This window comes from Leptonychotes weddellii, chromosome 5 (genome assembly GCF_054177405.1).
Source record: "Leptonychotes weddellii isolate Sample4059 chromosome 5, ASM5417740v2, whole genome shotgun sequence".
In the NCBI taxonomy this organism is placed as follows: domain Eukaryota; kingdom Metazoa; phylum Chordata; class Mammalia; order Carnivora; family Phocidae; genus Leptonychotes; species Leptonychotes weddellii.
This window is the reverse complement of record NC_138373.1, coordinates 156,583,801-156,606,858: the sequence shown is the minus strand read 5'-3', so window position 1 is coordinate 156,606,858 and position 23,058 is coordinate 156,583,801. Positions and strand designations below refer to the sequence as shown.

General features: G+C 47.7%; 1 protein-coding gene across 1 annotated transcript in view; it reads right to left on the bottom strand.

The window, feature by feature from the left end:
* Positions 1-15,208: 15,208 nt before the first annotated feature.
* Positions 15,209-23,058, bottom strand: part of ATXN10 (ataxin 10) — a 166,122-nt gene continuing 158,272 nt past the window's right edge. The window contains exon 12 of the mRNA XM_081822651.1: positions 15,209-22,664. Coding sequence (XP_081678777.1) covers positions 22,662-22,664 — 3 coding nt within the window. The 3' untranslated portion in view covers positions 15,209-22,661. The remainder of the gene's footprint in view (positions 22,665-23,058) is intronic.

Sequence of the window (23,058 nt, the reverse complement as noted above, 5' to 3'; positions counted from 1 at the left end):
CATATACTGCAGGTTTATTCCTGGATTCTCAAATTTATTCCACTGGTCTATAGGTCTATCCTCACGCCAGTACCATACTGTTTCAATTACTTTGGCTTTATAGAATGTTACGAAAGTGAGAAATATGAGTCCTCTAACTTTGTTCTTCCTTTTCAAGATTGTCTTAGCTATTTGGGACCACTTGTAATTTCATATGAAATTCTGTGAAAAAGGCCATTGGAATTTGGATAGGGATTGTACTGAATCTGTAGATTACTCTGAATAGTATTTCCATCTTAACAACATTAAAACTTCCAATCCATTAATATGGAATATTGTTCCATTTATTTAGTTCTTCTTTTCAGTTGTCTTTTGAAGAGATTTAAATTTTAGGAAAATGTTATATATTTACCCATGTAGGTATCATTTACAATGTTCTTAATACCTTTGTGTAGATCCAACTGGTATTATTCTTCTTCTGCATGAAGGACTGTAACATTTCTTTTTTCTTTTTTTTAAGATTTTATTTATTTGTCAGAGAGAGAGAGAGCAGCAAGCAGAGGGAGAAGCAGTCTCCCCCTGAGCAAGGAGCCTGATGCAGGGAGCCCAGTGCGGGGCTCGATCCCAGAACCCTGGGATCATGACCTGAGCCGAAGACAGATGCTTAACGACTGAGCCACCCAGGCATCCCTGGACTGTAACATTTCTTGTAGTGCAGGTGTGCTGCTGATGAATTTTTTTCCTGCTTTTGTGTGTTTGAAAATGTCATTATTCACTTTTCCTTTTCAAAGATATTTCACTGTGCATATATTTGCTGGAATTATATTTTAAAAGATATTCTTCTTTTAAAGATAGTTATAGATGACAGTTTTTCTTCCAGTACTTTAAATGTGGTTGCTTTACTTGCATTATTTCTGACAAGAAATCTGTCATTCTTATTTTCTTCCTTTATGTAATGTCTTTTTCCATGGCTACTTTTAAGATGTCCTCTTTCTCACTGTTTTTGAGCAGGTCAGTTATGATGTGCCTTCATGTAATTTTATTCATGCTTCTTGTGCTTGGAGTTTGTTGAGCTCTTGGATCTGTGGGTTTGTAGCTTTCATCATTTTGGAAAAATCTGATCATTTTTTCTTCAAATATTCTTTCTGTTCCCTGTCTCCTCGCCTTCAGGGACTCCAATCACACATATATTAGGCTGATAGAATTTGGTCCACAGCTCACTGATGTTCTTTTCTTGGGGGGAAGGATTCTTTTTCCTCTGTGTGTTTCATTGTGGATAGTTTCTATCACTGTGTCTTCAAGTTCACTAACCTTCTATTTTGTAATGCTAATTTTTTGTTATTCTGTCCATTATGTTTTTTATCTTGTGCGGTGTAGTTTTTGATGAAGTTTGATTTGGCTCTTCTTTATCCTCCATATCTCTACTTTATCACTTGAACTTGTAGAATACAATCAGGATATCTTGCTCTGCTACTTCTTTTGGTTGTTTCTGGCAGGATTAACACGATCTGTTATTCATCTTGGTCAGAAGCAGAAAGACTCCCTCTTTTTTTTTTTTTTAAAGATTTTATTTATTTATTTGAGAGAGAGAGAATGAGAGACAGAGAGCATGAGAGGGAGGAGGGTCAGAGGGAGAAGCAGACTCCCTGCCGAGCAGGGAGCCTGATGCGGGACTCGATCCCGGGACTCCAGGATCATGACCTGAGCTGAAGGCAGTCGCTTAACCAACTGAGCCACCCAGGCGCCCAAGACTCCCTCTTTTTAATATGAGTATTGGTAACCTCTTCCTCGCTGAGTGTGTGAACCTATACAAAGGTGGACAAAATAAAATGCCAGCCCTCTTCTGACCACAAGTCCTCCCCACGGCCTCCCAAGGGATAACACAGCTGGTGGGAGGTGTGCGTGGTGTAGTTTCAGCAGAAATAGAGATTGAAATGTGACTGGACCCAGGCTGTTGGGTACCCGGGCTGGTCAGGGCAGCGTGCATTACCTGGACAGAGGCAAACCAGCCAGAAACAGCCTCCTGGTAAGCATGCTCAGGGGCTTTGTTCATGCAGACAGAAGAGCCTGGTGTTCATTGTCTTAGTGATGCCAACACAGAGAGGACCTAGGACCCCTTGTTTACAATTCAGGTTGGGGTTCAGAGGGCAATTTCCCCTCAATTGGACAAACAGACTGATGACCCAGCAAGAAAGGTCTGAGATATGAAAGGCCAGGATGAAGGGTGAGAACCAATCTACCCAGGTGGGGGCAAAATAAAATAACAGCTGGCTGAGGTGCTTGTTACAATTCAGGCTGCATCAAAGTGAGCTCCGAATCATGATAACAATGACTGCACTCATCACCACCCTGGTTCTGGAGAGCCATGATGGTTGGGGCATCGCCTGTTGGTTATCTTCTTTGGCTCACTCAGTGACTGGTGGAGTCAACTGTATTCATGCCCATTTGGGGTTGGGGATTTTTGAGGCCAGCGTGTGTCCAGGGAGGTAGCACTCTCCCTTACCATGTCCAAGCATGGCACAGTGGGGCGACCCTGCCCTCGGAAGAGGGAGCAAAAGGTGACATAAACCACAACCTGTCTTTGAGCAGGGTCCCGGCCTGTGAAATAAGCTGCTAAACAAGACGGTCTTTCCAGGAAGGCCTGGGCACTGACTTTCTGGGGTCCAGTCTGTGCCAGGGCTGTAATCAATCATTAGCAACCAGTGTTAGTGACAACAAGTGTGTGCGGATGTTCATTATGCCTGTGTGTGTGTGTGTGTGTGTGTGTGTGGTAGGGAGGACTCCCAGAGGTCTGAGTCCAAGTCTGAGACGGGGGATACTGAATCTCCCTAGCCCACAATGGTCACAAGAATGGGGCAGCCAGGATTAAGCTGGGAGTTAATCTGGCTTTGATGCTGACCCACTGAGCATCCAGGGCACTAGGGTCACGACCACCCACTCTGGCCCTGGGTGAACCACCAAGTATGAATCCAGCCCACTTAACCTGACTCAAAGCCCCTTAGAGGCTGAAGGGAGGGGGCCAGCGCTGCCCTGGAACTGGGGAGAACTTGCCCCTGCACCTTCCTGTTGGGACTCCTCATTCTGAGCAAGGAGCAAAGGGCCGTCCTTGTGCTATTCGCTTGGTGGGTGTTTACTGGGCACCCATCATGGGCCAGTGCTGTTTGGGGGCATGGGGGATGCAGCGTTGAGCAGAGAAGTCGAAATCCCTGCCCTCGAGAACCAAACAAAACATGAAATAGACACTGGCCTGGCTGGAGACAAGTAAGAAGCAGGGAAGGGAGGACAGGGCAGGGCTGCTGAGAAAGGAGGCGGGAGGCTGCAGGTGCAGTGTCACCGAGGAAGTGATATTTTGGCAAAGACCAGAAGGAGGTGAGGGAATGAGCTGGCAGAGATCTGATGGGAAAGTGTTTAGGCAAAGGGAATGTCATGTGCAAAGGCCCTGGGGCAGGACACAGTCTCGCTTAAGGAGCATCTAGGAGTCTGTGGGGCGAGAGCTGCAGGAAGAGAAGCCCGAGTAGGCGACCCCATCATCTCCGGTAATGCTGGGTGGCATTGTGAGCATGATGAGCCTTTGGAGGGTTTTCGGCAGGGAAATAACCTGAGGAGGCAATTGTAACAACCTCAAAGGGTTCACGGTGGCTTAGATGAGGAGATGGTGGGAGGTGGCCAGATTTGGGACATACATGGAAGGTAAAACCACAGGATGTGCTGATGAAAGTGGGGTTAGGTGTCAAGAGTATTCCTGGTGTTAAAGCTTCGACACTGGGTAGATCTCCAAGGATGGGTGTAGACCTGGAGAAACCCCACCAACTATACCCGGGAGCACGCTAGCACTTGAGAATCAGCCAGGGGCAGAGGTGAGGGAAGAGCAAGGGCAGGTCGCAGGGAGCCACGCCTGGGGAGGTCTGAGCACCGCCCCCCAGACTGAGGGACCTCGGTGGCCTTTGGAGCAGTGGAAGGGTGAGGAGCATCTGAGAGGCTCACGGGAGAAGAGGGACAACTGGAGACAGCTAGACGACTCTTTCGAGGGGCTTTGCTTTCGAAAAGAGCAGAGAAATAAATGAGTTTCTGCTGGAGGTTGGGTGGGGTCACCAGCGGGGTTCTTACGACGGGAGAAATCCCAGTGCGTGGGCCGCTCAGCGCAGGGGGCTCGGCTCAGGCCCGGCAGGGGTGGACGGCTGCTTGCTGGTTGCTGTTGCTTCCGGAGCTGGGAGGACAGCCCCGCGCGGAGCCCCTGGGGCCGAGGAGCCAAGGGCATCAGGGGGCCCGGGTGTCGCCTGCATCGCCCAGCTGCGTGGCCAGTGCCTCCTCCAGGCCAGCTGCAGCCACGGAAGGGGCACGAGGCTGGATTTCGCCAGACGGGAATTCCACGTGGGCCAGGGGCCGGGGGTGCGTGGGGAGCATGAATGACGACCGCTGAGTCAGGTATGGACGGAGGGCAGGGAGGCGGGGCGGCCGCGGAAGGTTCCGGGTGGGCTGGAGGCTGCGGGGGGGGGGAGATGGGAGGCGCTGGGCTTCCGGGCATTGGCGCGCTGTGCCCACGGGAGGGAAAGGCTGAGCGAGCGTCACTGGAGCCACCTCTGCCTCAGTGTCCTTTGTCTGCAGCAATGGAAATAATAGCAGCACCAGCCTCGCAGCCGCTGGCGCTTAAAGTCCTCGGAACGCGGCCGGGTTGGCACAAGCGCTAGGGGCGCCTTAGCTCTCGCTGCCCTCCCCGTCGCAGCTGCGCCACGGCTGCCCTCCCCGTCTCTGGGGCCCGGCTCTGAGGGCGGGAAGAGCTCCGAGTGCCCCGGGAGCCAGGGCCTGCCGCGCGGAGGGAGGAGGGCAGGCCGGGGTGGGGGGGTGGGGGTGGCGGAGGGTGCGGGGAGGGCCGGGGCGGGTGCTGCAGGCCGCGGCCTCCTCCTTCCTGCAAGGCCATCCCCCAGAGGGCAGTGCAGGATCACCTCTCGGCCACACGCAGTCTCCCCACAGCTGGGAAGCCGGCCCTTCCTGGAATCCTTGCAAACGGGCCAACCTGCCGGGATTGGATTTTCCTCTGAATGCTCCTCTGTTTTTCCCCTCTGAACCGAAGGCGGTCGGGGGCCCGGCGCTGCTCTCAGCCGCTCCGTGCCCGCTGTCTCTCCGGGCCTTCCCACCGGCCCCATGCGGTGGTTACTGTGACCTCCATTCTATACAGAAGGAAGCCAAAGACCCGAGAGGTCAAGGCACTTGGCCAAGGTCACACAGCCGGGAAGAGAGGGGCTGAGGTTCAGCTGGAGGAGGACCCAGTGTCCGCTCTGATCCCTTTGCTCAGCTGCAGGGCACACGGGCTGTCCGATGTTGCGGAAAGGGTCCCCACCCTCCCACCCACCCGGTTGGTTTCCTTCCCGACCACCCCCTGTCTGGCGCCTTGTAACTTCATGGTACTGGTCTCTAGAGCGGGCCCCCTGCGCCTGTCCGTCCGCTCCAGCAGAGCAGGGACCTGGTCTGTCTGTCCGCTCCAGGACCGGGCACTATCGCGCACTCAGTGAGCGCCGCTGACAGGGGTCGGGATTCAGACCCAGGACTGGTGGACTGTCCGTGTTTCCAGGAGGAAAGGCAGGAAGCGGGGAGAGAAGCCCCGTTCTGGGCACATGCAGACCGGCTGTCTCGCCTCCCTGCAGCCACAGGAGGGGTGGGCTGCCCTGCGAGCTGTGTTCTCCCACCTTCTCCAGCCAAACCTTGTGTCCCCAGCGCTCAGTGCTTGACGAATGGTGGGAGGGCTCTGGTGGTTGGGGACTGCACGCGTCCCCGGCCCTGCTTCCCCGATTCCCCAGGACTGGCCCCTGCCCTGAGCGGTGGCTCAGGCCCTCCACCACCCAACTCCCCGCCGGGCACCACCTGCCGCGGGGAGGCCCGGGGAGGGCAGGCAGAGGTAGGGACTTCTCTGCAGACGCAGAAGGAAAGAGAGGGAGAGAGAAGGGGAGGAGCGGGCGGGAGGCAGCAGGAAGGACGGAGAGGGGCAGCAGAGACAGGCCAGGAGGAGCAGGGGGCTTCAGGAGTCGGCTCCCCGGCGGATGTATGATTTATAGCCGATATTAATTGCTGGGAACAGATTGCAGCTGGAAGCCTCTAGGTGCCACCTCAGGGCCTCAAAGAAAACCCTATCTGTTAGGACTCTGGGAACAAAGACTCCACGTAAACATCTCCCGAGGTGTGGAATCTCCGGGTGACTCAAGGACCTCACATCCACACACCGGAGTTGTGAAACCTGAATGCCTGAGCGGGCTAGTTAGCCGTCTCCTGAGCTGATGACAGTGGGAGGCGGACCTACACGCCTGAGTCATCCGTAGCAGCACCCAGGAAACTACCCAGGTCACCCCAATTACAGCATTATCGATCGCTGCCATCGCTCGGGAACCCAACCCAGTGAAACTGGAGAGAACATCAGCCGGGCCGGGCCGAGCCAGGAGGAATCCAGCCCTGGGCGCAGTCGGCCTCCCTGGCGGCAGCCTCCGTGGTCATGCCAAGCCACAGCCCTGTGTGGTCCAAGCGTGCTGAGGTACCGGCCCCCTTTCACAGACGTGGGGACCAAGGCCCACCGGGCCAGGGCCACTCCTGTAGCTCAAAGCCAGGGCAGAGAGCCCAGACCGAGAAAGGCTGCGGGGGCGAGACAGTGGGCCCGGGGGGCCAAGGGCAGGCAGGGCTGGGGGTGAGGCGAAGGAGAGAGTGTGGAGCAGCCCCTGGAGTGGTTTCCGCCCACGGAGCCTCCACTGTGCGTGGGCACGTACGTGCCAACCACGCACCTGCTTTATCTCGACCTCGACCCAGTAGGTGCCCCTGGCCCCGTTTTCCAGAAGCTGAGGCTCAAAGAGCGCGTCGCCTGCCCAGTGCCACTCAGCTAATCAGCGGCTGCACTGGGTTAAACCCAGCCCCACCTGACTCCAAGTCCACACTCTTTCCACGGGGACCTCCTGCCTCTCTCTGTCACCCTCGTGTGCAGGTGGACAGACAGGTGAAGGACCCTGCCTCGTCTTCATGGAGCTGGGGCAGCACCATGCGTGGGCACCTGGGCACGCGCACGTGGCCATGTCCACCAGCAAAGACGTGCTCGACAGTGCGTCACCGTGGGGACTTCGCGCCGCCCCCTGCCTGGCCCGGCCTCAGCAGAGCGGGGAGGCCAGCTACTGCCGGCCCACCCACGAGCCGGTAGCTCACCATGCTCTTAATCAGTAAGATATGTTTCTGGAATAAAAACCACATCAGCACTTTTATTTTCAAGTTCAGACAAGGTTTTTTGTTTTTTTTTTCTTCCCAATTTTCCCTTCACATGGGTGAGGCTAATCCTCTTGCCTTGACTGACAGGTCTTTAGACTCAGCCATACATGGAAAGAAGCAAAGAATCAATGACAACAGCAGAGGGGAGACTTTTCTTCGCCGAGCTTTTCAGATTTCAGAAAGTCCACAGCCCGTAATTACCGATGCAAAATGTTGAAAAAGTGATACCAGATCGGTGGCTGGGCTGTCCTGGCAAACACGGGGAGTGCGACAGGATGGCTCTTGCCCCCGCTTTGTTTATCATACAGATTCTTCCCTTTCTTCGCGGGGATCTGCCCTGGGAGGTGGGATGGCCCACAGGTAGACACTCCGGCTGGGGGAGGGGGGAAGCTCTGAGGGAAGGGGACCGGGAAGAGGAGAATAGGGGCGAGGGCCCAGGTAGGAACCAGAGCTCCTAGAAAAACCACTTAAATCCAGGAAAATGAAGAACAGGCAAAAGCCTCCCTGTCAGGAGTGGGGAGGCTTCTCCCTAGCTACAGAGTAAATAGTAGAACTTTCCATGCCCCTTCTTAGTGTTTTCCAGAGCATAGTCAGACCCAGCCTCTGCTCCCGGAATTGAACCGACCTTGATTTAATAAAAGGGGTGTGGAGGTGGGGGGCAAATTCAATGCAGTAACTGTCAGGTGTGTGTTTGGGAAGGTCTCCAAGAAGTAACATTTAAGCCAAGTCCCAAAGGCCAAGTCAGAATTGGCCCAGTGAGGAAGGGGTGAGAGATGGTTGCAGGGAGAGCTAGGAGCAAGGCTCTTCCCAGGTGAGACTCCATGCGGGTCTTTCTGGCATCCTCAATGGGGTCATTCTTCACTGTGGGGCCTGGTCCAGGCACTGCTGGACATCTGACACCCCGGCTCCTGCCCACTAAATATCAGTGATGGGGACAGAGTTGGGGATTGTGACAACTCACACTTCCACACATTCCTAAATGCCCCCTAGTGGGGGCAGGGGGTACTGCCGCCAGAGATGGACAGGTAGAATCGGGTGTGCGGCCACTCCAGCGTGGGGGGTTGGGGCACAGAGTGGAGAAGGACTGGGGCTGTCAGGGGCGGGTGGCCCCTGGGTCCAGTTGCCTTGAATGTCATACTGGGGAGTCAGCCCTGAAGAAGTTCGGGGAGCGGAAGGACATGACAGATTTTGCTGTACAAAGGTCACTGGCTGCTAGGTGAGGTATGCTTTTGAAGGCTTTAAGATTTGAAGGTAGAGGCCTGGGATTTTCTTTGTGGAAAGATTAATCACAAATTAAATTTCCTTAATAGATATAGGGCTATTTGAATTTTCTATTTCTTTTTGTGTCCATTTTGAAAATTTGTGTCTTTCACAGAAATAATTCAAGTATTTTTTTATTTTTTTGGCATAAAGTTATCATATTCCCCTCATTTTGCTTTAGTGTCTGTAGGATTTGTAGTGATGTCCCATCCTTCATTCCTGATAATTTGTGGGGTTTTTTTCTCTTGAGGAGTCTCACTGGGGACTCAGCAACATTGCTGATCTTTTCAAAGAACCAGCTTTTGATTTGATTGATTTTCCCTACTATTCGCCGATTTTCTGTTTCACTGGCTCCCGCTTTTATCAGTACTGTTTACGTCCTTCTAGTTAGTGGTTCATGTGCTCTTCTTTTTCTAGCTTGTGGTGGAAACTTAGAGCATTGATTTTAAATTGCTCTTCTAACAAAGCATTTTAAAGCCCTACATTTCCCTTAAACATTGCTTTATATGCATTTCAAGAATTTTCATATATTGTGTTTTCCTTATCATTCAGATAAAGCTTTTAAATTTTATAATTTCCTTTTTGACCCACAGGTTGTTTAGAAGTGTGCTTCTTAACTTCCAAATATTCAGATATTTTCCAGATATCTTTTTGTTATAGATTTTAATTTAATTCTGTGATGGCCAGTGCTTAATTCCGTATATAAGAGCATGCATGTTCTGTATGATTTCAACATTAAAATGCTGCATTTGGATAGCATTCTGTGAGTGAAAATGAAAGGAAATGCAGAACAAAAAGTAAGAATAAAATTTCCAAGCATTTTTAAAAACAAGCACATTCATTTTAAGATGGATTATGGTGGGGGCCACATTTTTTGATATTTCAATTCTACTGAAATCATTGAAAGGACTGATATATTTTAAAGTAGCTCTACTACTTATGGCAAATTATATTATATCCAACTATAAAGACCTAAGATGAAAAACTTAGGTATCAACTTGAAATGTTAGTGTAATTTTTTTTTTCAAAGTTCTTTTTGGGAGATGTGAACAAGAAGTTTGAAGACAACTGGGCTAAATAGTGAATAAAAAGGAACCTGGAATTGGAGCTTTTCTTTTTTTTTTAAAATGGGTGAGACTTGAACCCACTAGAATGGGTGCAGGAGCGAGGAGGCACCTGCACACGGGGGTGGGGCCAGTCTGGAAATGCAGGTCAGCATCAGCAGAGCACAGGCGTGTGAAAGGCACATGCGCTGCGGTGGCCATTTCAAGACTGCGGTGCCCTGCTGTTTCCTAAAAGTGTCAGGTTCACCTCCCTGCCCCTGTGCCTATTCTGAGTCAGTCCTACTCACGAAACAATCTAGGGTACGGCTGCATAACCCAGGGAATACTGGAAGGTACAGATTAAGGTGGATCCAAGTCCTTGGAAGACTTCCTGGAGGAGGAGAGTGTTATGGTGGAGCTTGAAGGAATGAGGATTTAGGAGAACAGGGAGATGAAGGATTGGCACCGATCCTGTGGAAGGAAGCAGGGCGGGGCTGGAGCCAATCCAGAGCCCAGCCCTGGCTCTGCCTTCTGCTGCCAGAGCACCATTCTCTTTGGGTTCTACTCCCCCACCCCCTACAGGGGCCCTAGCAGAACAGCTGCCATTGCTGAGCATCGTCGAAGAGCCCCTTCCCGAAACCAGAGAGCTAATCCTCACCTTAATCCTTGCTTGATGGAGAAGAGACTGGTGCTCAGAGATGCCCAGTAGCATGCCAAGCTCACGGAGTTGGGAATGCGACCTGAGTTTGCAACTTTCCACTCTGCCAGGCTGACTCTTGCCTGGCCTCTCTTTTTGCCTCGTCCAACACATCTGCGGCCTCCAGAGTGAGAATCTACCGCTGGGGGCCCCCCACCGCCTCAGGCCACGGCCCGAACTCCTTAGGTAGGCTGGTGCCCCCTCAGCAGGGCAGGTTCCCCGACGCGGCTGTTGTCTCTCGGCCCCAGGCTGATGCACACATTGGCTCCTGCGCGGAATGCCCTCCGGCCGTCCCACCAGTGTGAACTGCCGCTGGGAAGCCTGATAACCCTCCAGCTCCCAGTGCGGTGGCTTCTTTGCTTACATGTCTTCTTCCCCACATGACACTGGGAGCTGAGGGCAACGGCGAGAGCATTGTATTGAGTCCGCCTTCAGCAAGTACCGAGCACTGTGTGCCCGCATTCGTTTGCGAGGGCTGCCGCAGACTGGTTTAACAACAGAAATCCATCCTCTCGCGGTGCCGGAGGCCAGAAGACAGAGATCGAGGTGCCGGCGGTTGGTTTCCTCTGAGGCCTCTCGCCTTGGCTTGCAGGTGACCACCCTCTTGCTGATTTTCGTGTGAGTGTCCCTCTGTGTGTCTCTCTCTGGCCAAATTTTCTCTTACAGAGACACCAGATTGGATTAGGGGTCACCCTAACAGCCTCATTTTAATCACTTCTTTAAAGACCCCCATCTCCAAATACAGTCACATTCTAAGGTCCTGGGGTTAGCACTTCAATACATGAATATGGCCAGGGGAACATGATTCAGCCTCTAACAGCCTGGGTACACAAGGGACATGAGACAGACACAGTCCCTGCTCTCACTGGCTCGCTAGCGTGAGGCCAAAGACGCTACCAGCTGACAGTCCCCTTCCCCGATGACCTGGCCACAGCTGCTCCTCTCGTCACCCTCCTCCCGAGTCAGTGCTCTGTCCCCACATGGCCCTTGCACCCCCTCGGACCCCCAGGACCCTAGGTGTGATGGTTCATTTTATGTGTCAACTTGGCTGGGCCGAGGGGACCCCAACATTTGTTCAAACGTGATGCTGGGTATGGCTGGGGGGTGACTCTGGATGAGATTCACATTTGCATCAGTGGTTCTGAGTGAAGCAGATGGCTCTCCCCAACTGAGTGGCCCCATCCTTTCAGCTGAAGGCCTGAATAGAGCAAAACGGCTGACCTCCCCTGAGAAGCGGGGGGCGGGGGGGGTCTCCCTCCTGCCTGACTGCCTGGAGCTGGGACATCTGTTTTCTTCCTGCTTTTGGACTCGGACTGGAACGACACCATCGGCTCTCCTGGGTTCCCTCCTTGCTGACTGTGGACCTTGGGACTCGTCAGCTTCCAAAATCACATGTGCCAATGCCTGAGAATAAACCTATTTCTGTATGTGCATATACATGCTGTAGCGTCTGTTCCTCAGGAGAACCCTACTGCAAAGGTCCTGTGCGGTCCTTACCTTTTACAGAGAGGGAAACTGAGGCTCACAGGGACCTACAAATAGGCCTTCCTCTGGAGATGGCGGCTCCTTCGCTCCTTTTTTGAGCTGCAGGGGCATTCACCCGCTGCTTCCCTCTAGTCCCCAGGAGGGTGAGCTGCTGTATGGACCGACCAGCTCACGTGCACACTTGACCCAAGGCCTTCCAAAGCTCCCTTTCCTGCCTGCGGGACTACCGCAGGGAGACTCTGTGATCCCAGCTGCCTAGGATCCTGGTCTGAAATACAGAAAGGCAGCCTAGGCCTCCCCTACGAATGATGTGCTCCTGTGACCTCTCCCAGGCAGGGAGTGGGACATCACAGGGTCTTTGAGAAGGTGCTCTGGGCTTCACACCCCCCTCTCCCCTCTCGGGCTCTATTCCCTGGCTTCTCTTTCATTCCCTACTTGACGGGGCTCCTGCCTGTAGCCTTCACCTCCTGTTCCCGACACACTCAGCTCCAGAATCTGGTGACGGGTCGGCTGCATCGAGCCTGACCCCTGGCACTTTCTCGGCAAAATACTGCATGTGTCGTCAGGCCTTCTCACCCTTTGGACACTCAAGCCACAAAACACCTGCCCAAACAGTCCTGGGCCTGCACGAGGCGGGGGCTGGTAACACTAGAGGGTGAGACTAAGTCCCTGCCCTCCCGGCAACCACGCAAGGCTCGATGACCACTCCTCTGTGGTGGCAGATCCTGCTAACTGTCCCCGCGACCCGCTCTCCCTCCTTCCTGTGGTCAGGGACCACTGGCACTCTGAGTGGGCCACATGGCCACCCAACTAGAGACTACACGGTCCAGTCTCACTGAGGAATACGTGTGGCCATGGGGCTAAATTCTTGCCCACAGAACGTAAGAGACGCATGCCAAGTACAGACCACTTCCTTCAAAGGAAACTCTGTCCTTCTTCCCAAAGGCAGGACAATAGGCCCAATAGGCCACCCAACATCAACTGCGCACAAGAGTGACACCATAGGAGATGGCAGAACGACAGGACAGGGAGGAACCAGGCTCCTGCTGACCCTGAGAGCTCCCAGTACCCAGCCCCGCTTGCCCGTCTACCTCTCCTAACAGCCCGGAGGCTAGGACGCCAAGAGAACTAAGCTTCATTCTTGGTGGGCCACTACATTTAAGGGTCTTTTGAGATAGCAGCTCAACCCGCACCCAGGTGAGAATCTTTGTTAGGTGTGACAGAGGAAACACATAGAGAGAGAGATACAAAATCTAAGTGCACAGCTCAAGGCATTTTCACAAATTGAACACACCCACATAACCACCTCCTCCCTCCTCCCAAAAGAGAACCACTGTCCTTCCTCCTATAGTTTAACCTGCTTGCCAACGTCATGGAAATAGTCATATGGTCGTCATTTGCGTGTAGCTGCTCCCCGGCGAGTGTGGCCGAGGCTCACTGCCGTGGGACCCTATGCTCTGAATGTACCATGACTTTAGTCCTTGCGCCTGGTGGCTCGGGTCCTTCCCAGGTCCTGGCTCTCACAAATTCGATGCTCCTCTGGACATTGACATCTCATCTGTCTTTGGGTTCACCTATACACATACTTGTGTTATGTGTGAACCTTGCAGTGGAAATGCTGGGTCACGCAATATGCTAATCTTCCAAGTTTAGCAGAAAATGCCAAATTGTTTCCCAAAGCGGTTATAGGGTTGTGTCAATTTCCACTTCTACCAGCAGTGTTTTGAGAGTTCTGTCTGCTCCACATCCTCACCAACAAACACATGGTATTGTTAGCCTTTTTATTTTTAGCTATTCTGGTGGGTAGTGGTGGTATTTCACTGTGGTTTTAATTTGCATTTCCTTGATTACTAATGAGGTTGAGTACCTTCGTGAGTTTGGCGAAATGGGTATCTTCTGTGTGCAGCGCCTGTTGAAGTCTTGGGCCCATTTTTGATAACGTTTTGAGATGTAGTTCTTAATCTATTTGGGATATGAACCCCTTGTCGATTATATGCTTCAAGTATCCTCTCCCATTGCCTCTTCACCAATTGTGACTTAATTTTTAATGAAGTCCATTTTAACAGCTTGCACAACGTAGTCAGGAAATCAGACCCTATCTGTTGTGAGACTCTGTTTCCTAGAAGTTTTAGCATTTTGTTTTTCCTATTCAGACTTGCAATCCATCTGGGAATTGATATTTTTATATGGTACAAGGTAAGGGTCAAGTTTCCTTAACCCCCTACAGATACTCAGTGGTCTGTGCACAATTTTTCACCCTGTCCCCATGCTCAGCAATACCACTTAAGAAACAAATATATCAAGTGTCCACAGATGAGAATCTGTTTTTGGACTCTATTCTGCTGCTCTATTTATCTATCATGTGCCAATACAATCTTGTTGTAACTAATCGTGGTTTTCCTAATTTTGATAACCATTCTTCTTTCAGAGTGTCTTGGCTATTCTTGGCTTTTTGCGTTTCCTTGTAGCCTTTAGAATTTATTTAAAAATTTTATTTTCTACATCTTTGTTCCTGGTGTGTAGAAATTCAATGAACCTTTGTATATTAACCTTGTTTTCAGTAACCTTGCTATACTCATGAATCATTCTAACATTTTAGGCAATAGTAACCCAAATTAGTGGGATACTAGATTATTTGGATTAATATCATGATTGGTTGTTGAATTTTTACTGTAACTTACTTTTTCTGCATGAATTGATCGTGATTTTCATGTTTATACAGTGATGTTTATTGACATTTAAAAAAAATGTTACACCAATCTTGCATCCCTAAAATACACAGTTTGTTAATAATATGATTAGGCTCTCTGGATCCATGTTCATGCATGAGATTGGACTTCACTTTTCCTCTCTTCTAATAAACTTTTCAGGTGTTGATATCAGGGTTATGCTGCCCTCACAAAGTGAATTCTGAGGTGTTCCCTCTTTTTCCTGGGAGAGCCTTGTCTGATTGGCAGTATTTCTTCCTAAAATGTTGGTAGAATTTATTGCTAAAGCTCTCTAAGCCTGGAGTTTTCTCTGTAGAAGTTTTAAGATTAAATATTTAAAATATTATAAGACATTTTTCACTGTTTTGCTTCTTTAAAAAAGGAATTTGTTCATGTCATCTATAAGCTCAAATTTATTAGCATAAAATATTCACAATATCCTTCTATGGACTTTTAATTTCCATAAGATCTGTTCTGATAATAATCTCCTAGGTGCTCTTTTTTCTTCATTGACACAATTTTATCAATTCAGTGCATTTTTTTTTTTAAGAACCATTTTTTGGCTTTATGTTTCCTGTTTATTTTTTTAATTTTTAAAATTATTGTGGTTGTGGGCGCCTGGGTGGCTCAGTTGGTTAAGCGACTGCCTTCGGCTCAGGTCATGATCCTGGAGTCCCGGGATCGAGTCCTGCATCGGGCTCCCTGCTCGGCAGGGAGTCTGCTTCTCCCTCTGGCCCTCCTCCCTCTCATGCTCTCTGTCTCTCAATCTCTCTCTCTCAAATAAATAAAATCTTAAAAAAAAAATTATTGTGGTTGTTTCCTGTTTAATTATGTTCTGCTCTTATATTTCTCATCTTTTCCCCCTTTAATTGTGTGTTTAAGTTATGCTCATACTACTTAAGGATGTTTAGGTGATTGATTTTCTGCCTTCTTTTCTCACATGTGCATTTAAGGTAATAAATCTCCAACTAAGAGTAGCTTTAGCTGCAGTCTACAAACTTTGTAGGTACTATTTTTTTAAAAGGTTTATTTATTTTAAAAGACAGAGCACGCACGCGCATGAGCAGGGGAGGGGAGGAGAGGGAGAATCTCAAGCAGATTCCAGGTTGAGCACAGAGCCCGACACCATGGCACGATCCCACAACCCCAAGATCAGGACCTGAGCTGAAACCAAGAGTTGGACGCTCAACTGACTGAGCACCTCTTATATGTTAGTATTTTCATTAATGTTCACTTAATACTTTCTAATTTTCATTTCTTGGTTTTGACCCTTAGGTATTTGAGAAATATATTGTTTAGTTTCTAAAACTGTGGGAATTTTCTATTATTTGATATGCAGCTTAACTGTTCTAGGGTCAGAGCATACTATGTTATGACTTTAATCCTTTGAAATGTTGGTATGTCTTATGGCACAGCAAAATGACGAATTTGGTAAGTAGTTCCACATACACTTTAAAAGATGCGTGTACTCTGCAGTTGTTGGGTGTGATGTTTTGTGGATATCAAATAGGGTCCACCCTACTAAGTGCATTGAATGAAACTTAGTATTCTTATGGATTCTTTTTGTCTGCTTATTTTATCATTCACTAAGAGAGGACAGACCCCCGCACACTGACCATATGACTCCAACCCCTTCTGCAGACTGGGGCAAGAACATCCGCAAGGGGTCGTCACTAGACACCAGCTGAGAGCAGGTGATGGCCACCGCAAAGGGAGGGGGGAGGAGGGAGAGGCAGGGAGGGGAAGAGAGACGGATGCAGTCACCACTTAGTTGACCAAAGGAAGGAAGCACCAGTCTAAGCAAAGTGGTGCTCATGTTAACTTTCTCTTGCTACTGCCTTCTTAGTGATACTTCAAGCCTAAGGTTTAATATTGACTTTTAAGTGTTATTACCAAAAAGTAAAACACCCATTATCTTTCTTCTTAAACTGTAAATATGGACATTAGACCTTGGTCACTGTATCCCGTATGTCTCTTACCCCATCTTCTGTATTTTCCATCATTTTGTCTCTTAGTGGTTCATTCTGGCTATTTTCAACTGGTCGGTCCTCCATTTACAATTTCTCTCTTTTGTGGCTAAAATCAACTACTGATTCCTCAATTTTGGTTGTATTTTCTCTGGTTCATGAATTTTCATGATTCCCTTTCATACTCTGTCCTGTCTTCTGCTGACATGTTCGGTATCCATCTTCAATCTTCTCTTTTTTCTCTTTAAACATACTGAACAAGGTTGTTTTAAATTTGATAACTCTGTTATCTTGAGCCCTTCTGTGTTCATTTCTATTAGTTATGGTTTCTCTTAATTTTCATATCATGTTGTCTTGTCACCTCATGTTTTTTTTGATTGAGTGCCAGAGAACATATATGGAAAATTATACCAATAATTTGAGACCTAAGGTGGTATCTTTTTCCAGAGAGGATTTTTGCTGGCAGGTACCTGGGACAGCAGTAATCCAGGATGTCTGAAGGCACAGCACACCAGATTACTGAAACTCAATTTCTGGGGCTGAAATATTTGAAACTGAGTGTCGTCCCGGGTTATTTCTGGTTCATGATCACTCTTCTGATATAGCCCCTTGGGGGTCCCAACCTAAAGAAACAGAGGTCTACCAGGCAATATTTCCCATCACCTTGGCTCCTCAAGGCTGTGAGAAACACCAGTCACTTAGCCTCTTTGCTTCTCTCTCTGAAATGAAAAATACCTCGAGGAAAGAGCAGCCCAAACACCAGGCTCATCTCCGAGCCCTTGTCTACTCCTGGGTCCTGGCCCTTAATTTCTGTGTCTCGTTAACTCCCTGGTACCTTCAAAGAGTAGTTTACAAATATTTTGGCCTGCTTTTTAGTTATCTTCAGGGAGGTTGGTCAGAACCATCATGGATTTAGAAGTGCTCTCCCTTTTCTAACATAAATCATTCTCCAAGAAAATCTCCTTTAGCCCCCCAACCGTATCTTCCTTCCTTGACCTCCCATAGTATGCATCCTAAGATGCAAATGAAGCTCTATGCACCAAGACGTTCACGACGACATTTATAATGATGAAAAACAATACAAAATGTCTAATAACAAGAGAATGGTTAAGCCTCCTATGGAACATTTTGATGATGCAGCCACTGAAACTCTTCTTATGAGGGGTTTTTAGCATATGGAAATATCTTAAGCTATAATGTTAAGTGTATGCTTATATGCAGGCTTAAAATGTGGGCTACATGTTGTAGTTGGCCCTCTTCTCTATATACACCCCTGCACTAGACAATCTCATTTATCTCCATGGCTTCAAATTACCATTTACTGGGCTCCAAACATGTATTTCCAGCACTGACCTGTCTTCTGAGCTCCAGTCTCATATACCTAATTGCTTTTCAAAGTCATCTCCATTGGGAGGTCTCAAAAGCATCTCAAACTTTAATTTGCCCCAAAGAGAATCTCGATTCTCTCTGCCCCTTCACATCAAACTTTTCCACTTTGGAGAGCATATAATCATCTACCCAGTTGCTCAACAAAATTTTAGGGAGTTATTCTTGTTTACTTCATCTAGCCCATCCTCAACAATCCATCAGCAAGGCTATGAATTCCAACACATATATCAAATGTAAACCTGTCTCTCCACAGCCACTGACTCACACGTGTCTAAATCACCATCATCGGTAGCTCCATAAATTATGTCTCTGCTTCTGTTCTTTTTCCGCTGCAATTCATTTTCTACACAGCAGCAAGAGTGGTCACTGAAAACTGTGAAGTGGATCTTCTCATTCCTACGCTGGATGCCACTTAGTACCTTCCCAACACATTTCAAGTAAGACTCAAATTCCCTTGGCCTCGAAGACCTTGCATGATTGGACTCCTGTTTACCCCTCTGACCAAGTCTCCCTCACGCCACCTCTACCCGGTCACCAGGCATTGGCCTCACTGGCCTGGCCACCATGTGAAGCTTGCCATCCTGGGGCTTTTGTGCTTGGCGCTGTCTCACGGTGAGTGCTCTGCCCCAGCTCTCCGCACAGGTCAGATGCGATCGTCTCAGAAAGGGCACCCAGCTGACCATCTGTATCATCACCTTTTCTTCACGGCATTCACTGCAGTATGTGATGCCCTTGTTCTGATCTGTTTACTTGTTAATTTCCTGTCATTCTCATCAGAACTGAAGCTTCACGAGAGCACAGACCGTGTCTGCCTTCTTTACTGCTGGACCCCCAGTGCTGGCCTGGTACACTGCTTGAGGAGATGTAGGCCCTGAGCAGTTAAGCAATTTATGTGGAGTTGAGATTTAACCTCGGGTTTTTCTAACTGCAAAGCTCACGTTCTTCCCATGGAGCTCCCCTTGCTCTACATCCTGAGCCACAGTCCAGGCAATTCTGCTAGATTTACTTTCCATGCCTCTGGGAAAGAAGCCATATTTTCCTCCTCACTCATTCCCTTCTAATTAACTACAGCAATTAATCATTACGCATTACCTGCTGTGTGGCCCTGGGCGGTAACCCCTGCAACTCAACTTCCTCATCCACAAAATGGGATTAACCCTAGAACACACCGTATCATTGCTCTGAAGATTAAATGACGAATATTCTCGAAGTGCTGAGAACACGGGCACACAGAAGGCAGCCCACAAGGATCTGCCGACCGCATACACTGCATCTGGTGAGCACCTCCTGCGCGTCCAGCACTGTGGAGACGGGGGCAGCGGGAGGCAAGGTGCAGTTTCCATGTGCTTCTATCAGAAATACTCACGGTGAAGGTGCAAAGGGCCCGAAGACGCACGTCAAGCAAGAAGAGTGCTGGGAGGATTGAATGCTCACCACGTGACAGATACTGTCAGCGTGTTCGTTAATTTTTACCCTCAGACACTCCTGTGGGTCGGTGGTACCATGAGTGCCATTTTACTGGTTGAGCAAATGGAGACGCAGAGCTTACGGAGTCTGCCCAGTTACACGGGCAAGAGACAGGGATCCATAACCCACACGCACTCACTTGCTTGTGCCTTTTGACCACCGTGCTTTACACGGTGGCAGCAAAAATTACACCCGTGCAAAAAACATCACGGAAGTTCTCACTGAACTCATGTAAAACGAGCAGGACACACTGTGCATAAATGAACGTATTTGATGTTGTTTAAGCAAGAAGAAACATTTAATGTGCTGTTTCTAATTTAAGGTTTTAATTGGAGCAACAATAAACAATGATCAAAACCTTCAAAAAGTCATTTCCACTGACATAACTGGCTGTGATGAGGAAAGTCTGATGAATGAGTTAATACTAACACCACTACATTTACAGAAAAAAACTTACCTTTAAAATTCATGTAGGTTATAAATGGTAAATTAAATTCATATTGTAAAATATCATCTAAACATGATTTGATGTAAAAAAGAAACCAAATAAGTATATAAAAATTTGTATGGAAAAGAAAAATAGATATTATATCATACAAACGCAAGGGGAAAAATGTGAATTTTGAAAACAAGGTTTTTAATTGATTTTCATATACAGGCCACTGGGGCTAGAATTATCAGGACCGTGGACAGCGCCCAAAGTGCCCTCTCTCCCCGCCACCACCTTCCAAAGGAAGGACTGGGTTTGTATCAGACTTTGAGTGGTAGGGTTCTTTCTCAACTTCTCTGCATTTTACAATTCTGTCTCAATTTTATTGACTCTCATGTAAAAACTGGTTCCTATGTGCAGAACTTACTGATGATGGAACATGTACTTTAAAGTCTTCCTCCTGCAGAGACTGGCATTTCTATTACAATGTCTTTGTTTACTCATTCAAGGATGGAAATGAAGGGATAGTGATGACATTTAAATAACATTTCAATTCCAGGTGTTGGTAAAAGAACAGGATATTGATGCCTTCAGTAGGTAATGGGCATGAGATATATTAATGGGCACAAGATATATATATATATCTTGTGCCCATTTGACTTAAAATGTACTAATTGTAGCCCAAATGACCACAATCACTTCTCTATATTTCATTTTGCAAAATGGGCATTTTTAGTAGTTTCCAAGCTCTGTGGCTAGATTCAGAAGTTACTGAACAAAAACGTATCTCAATATTAGCTTCTAAAAAAACCTCACAAACAACCCTACGAGGTGTATTCATGTGGACATATACATATATATAAAATACGGACAAATTATAATAGCATATTACTAAAATCGTGCAAGTAGTTTTGAAACATTAGCATGCATTGTTAACGCATTAAACAAAATCACTCTGCAAATACTTGGACTCAGTATCAAGCAGAAAAGCCTTCCCCCACTTTCTTTGATAACGGAACAGGCTAAAAAATCGAACAGCTTTGTTAGTTTGCTCTTGGAAGATAATATGGTCACAAAACTTGCTGCGACCATTCTGTCCCTTTACAAATGCTGTAAGGCTAGCCTGCCTGCCTTTCTTCTTCTTCTAAATGCCTGATTGAGATGGTGATTTAATCCTCTGCAGCAAGCATGTAGAACGAGGCTCTCAGAATGGCCAAGTGGTGGAGGGAGGACAGGGAAGCTGTTGGTTGTGCTGGAGGATTAGCCATCCAGGGCGTCCAAGCAGCCACAATGCAGCTGTCAGCCTGTTTTCACTATGCAAGCCCCACATTTCCTAGTTAGAAAACACACAGCCATTACCCCGTTCTGTGTTCCCACACAAGGCTCCCTTTTGTTTATTTGTGTTTGTTATTATATGGCTTATACCGACATGTTTGTTTGATTCCACTGGTGTGCATACATCCATTGAGAGAAGAAGAAAAAGAAGTGTCTATTGCAAACTTGTTAAAAGGAAAAAGGGACTCCCACTGTTTTTTTTTCCTTTGGCGGGCCCTCTATTTAGAGGACAGGATGTTAACTCTTTGTGTCCCAGGAAAGAACGACTTCTTTGTGCATTTTAAATTTTGCAAAGGCTTCTTTACTGATGGAATGTCATAAATGAGAGAGAAAAAAATGTTATTCACAGATTACCACAATTCTAGAAGCTGAGTTTCTTCAGAGATACAGAGTACATTAGCAAGGGGGACAACTTTCATTTCATTCTGAATATGCTTAAGCTGTTTTTACAAAAGCAATTTAAGTATGGCTACCAAAAAAACTTAAAAGCACTTTACTCTGGAACAATCAGTATTTCTGTAACACTTCTGGCTGAATCTTTGTTGTTTTTATTTTGGAAGATTCAACAGGAACTGTGCAAAATCTCTAGATAGCTTTTAATAACTGGCTGTTCAGGAATGTTCATACATGACCTCCCTTCTAGAGCTTTTTTGGTTACATCAATGATCTGAAATTTCAGTGCTCGTTTTAATGCTCCAGCTCTAATATATGTATATATATATATAGGGAGAGAGAGAGAGAGAGAGAGATGGAAATAGAAAGATACAGGTCAAATTTGCTCTCGCTCCCCAAAGCTACTTTTGCAATTCCGGAAAGTGGAGCCGTGGCCGGAACTGGGGTGGCGTGCTTTGGGAGACTGTGCCTTTGAAAGTGAACAAGACACGGACGCTCTTTAATCCTGTGGTCCTGTGCACAGAGCCCCCTTCACAGAGGCACGAAAAGTGGGTCAGAGGCAGGCATCCCCCTGGGAGCACAATGGTCCGGGAGGTCTCTTCCCGGGTGATTTGGAAAGAGAAGAGTTAATGGCCTGCAAGCTCTCCCCACTCCGCTCACTCCCTGCGACAACGTTCCAAAGGGCGGGCTCAGTGACAGCACAGCCCAGTCCCTAAAATGAAGATGGAGCTTCTCTATTCTTCAGCATCTCTCGAATTAATTAGCTGGAAATGAGTCTTGTCAATGTTTTGGAAAGGCAGAAAGGGTGAAAAGAGATTGCTAGAATTAATCACAGTGAGAAACTACTTCAACTGCCTGGCAGAGTGCAGAAAACCCAACAAGCAGAGAAGAAAAGGAATCAGGCTGATTTGCCATCTGAAGGAACAAATGGAATCCAATCAAATGCTCCAGTCTTTGCCAAATAAGGGATGCACCCTCGAGGAGAAGAATTTATTATCTGTTGCCACAGTAAGTACAATATATTACTTAAATGCACACTGTATCCATGGGGACAAAGGCAAACCAGACAGTTTCTAAAGCAAAGAAACAACAGAATACTCATGTACTTTCACTTTTGAGCTTATCCACATTAAACTCTATTATCTAAAGGATTCATGTGTTCCTGAATTCGCACTTAATAAATCTTCAAACACTTGCAATTTCACATACTGCAGAAGACGAAAATCCAGGAAACAGATTCCAAAAATTCAGATATTTCGATGGAGAGTTCATTCACTAAGAAAAAAGAAACAAAATGGCAGATGTAACAGATCTATTTATAAGAATCATCCAAGGGGGGTAAAAAACACAAGAGAATTTTGGTCAAGAGCTAAGAGAGAAACCTGAAACACTCACTATTATATAGGGAGCTTCCTGCTCTTTTCATAGTAGCCAACATTAGCCATCTCTCCACTAGAAAATCTAGAAACTTCAGACCATGTAAAAATTCTGATATGACTTTTATATTTCTCCCCTAAAATGAGTCTGAACTTTTAAGACAATGGCAGCATAAAGCCTGAACAAAAAACCCAAAATTATTGGCAATTAAATTTCGGGCTTTCTTGGCCATTTTAGAAGGCAAAGTGTGCCCAGCCATGTTCTCAGGAAGGAACCCTGTCACAGGCCGAGG